The sequence below is a fragment of the Rhea americana genome, unplaced genomic scaffold (assembly GCF_003343005.1).
Source record: "Rhea americana isolate MKP2758 unplaced genomic scaffold, rheAme1 scaffold_273, whole genome shotgun sequence".
Taxonomy (NCBI): Eukaryota; Metazoa; Chordata; class Aves; order Rheiformes; family Rheidae; genus Rhea; species Rhea americana.
Genome location: NW_028186394.1, coordinates 546,103 through 547,262, shown reverse-complemented (window position 1 = coordinate 547,262; position 1,160 = coordinate 546,103). Strand labels below are relative to the sequence as shown.

Sequence of the window (1,160 nt, the reverse complement as noted above, 5' to 3'; positions counted from 1 at the left end):
CTGTCCCCAGGGCTGCATAGGCTTCATGGCCATGGTGGCGGGTGTTCACGGTCCCCCCCTTTGCCAAGCGATGTTCCTCGGCTGCCCCGCGCGCCCTGGGATGCTCAGCATTGCGCTGCCATTGCGCAGTGTGCGCTGAGATGAGGACTCCTGAGCTCCCAGGAGGCCCTGCCGCTGCTCCAACGGTCACAACAGGGTGCCAGGCACAACTTCCCCATTCATTAAGGAAAGGAATCCCCTTGGCGAGTCCCCAACACCCGCCGTGTCGCTGGGGATCCCTGCAGCCACCTAGAATCAGGATGGAGCCGGTTCTTGGGTCTCACCAAAGTGGCCCTGGCTCCGGGCACCACAGTCACGGGCTCCTCTCCATGGCATAGAGATGGCCACACGCTGCGCGGATGCTAAGCAGGCCTGCGGGCAACCCTCCGACCCGGTGGGCTCTATTTGCCCTTGGGGTTTGGAGCCGCTTCGGGGGCTGGCGCTTCTTGGCTTTTCTCCAGCTGGGCTCAGACTCTCGAAAGCCCCCATGGAAGCCGAGCCGCCCCTAACCACCCCGGCTTGGAGGAGCGGCTGCTGAGCCAGGAGGCCATCAGGTTTTACCCTGCGTCGGCGCGGTCCCTGCCGGCCCGGCTGGGATTTAGGCCCCTTCTGTGCTCTCTTGCAGGGCCGGCTGCCTCCCTCTAAGGCACTCTGCAGGGGCGCTGCTGAGCGAAGAGTCACCTCTAAGATGACACGAACCGACCCGCCTGACATCCTGGTGTCTACGGTGTACCAAGATATAAAGGTGGCCTCCGCAGCCCCCCAGGATTCGATCGTCTGCCAGCCGCTGGCACGATGTGACGCCTTCATGTCCTCATCCCTGCCCTGCGATCCACAGCCCTTCAACAAGCGCCACTGCCGGAGCTTCGACTTCCTTGAGTCGCTCGACGACCAGCTGGGCGCCCCGGCGGCCATGGAGCGTCCCCCCGGCCCAGGCAGCCCCGAGCCGGCAGCGGGGCGTCGCGCTGCGCCGAGGCTGGACAGCGCCGGCAGCAGGGCTGCGCCGGCGGCGAGGGAAGGGCCCAGGGAGCCGTCGGCTCGGGGCGAGGCGAGGCGGCGAGCCCGGTCCAAGAGCGCTCCCCGGGCGAAAACCACCTTCGCACCGGTGCCCGTCGCCGGCG

General features: G+C 67.1%; 1 protein-coding gene across 1 annotated transcript in view; it reads left to right on the top strand.

Moving 5' to 3' along the window:
- The first annotated feature begins 718 nt into the window (after positions 1–718).
- AJM1 (apical junction component 1 homolog) overlaps positions 719–1,160 on the top strand; it is a 3,518-nt gene continuing 3,076 nt past the window's right edge. The window contains exon 1 of the mRNA XM_085308375.1: positions 719–1,157. Within this exon, the coding sequence (XP_085164501.1) occupies positions 728–1,157 (430 nt within the window). The 5' untranslated portion in view covers positions 719–727. The remainder of the gene's footprint in view (positions 1,158–1,160) is intronic.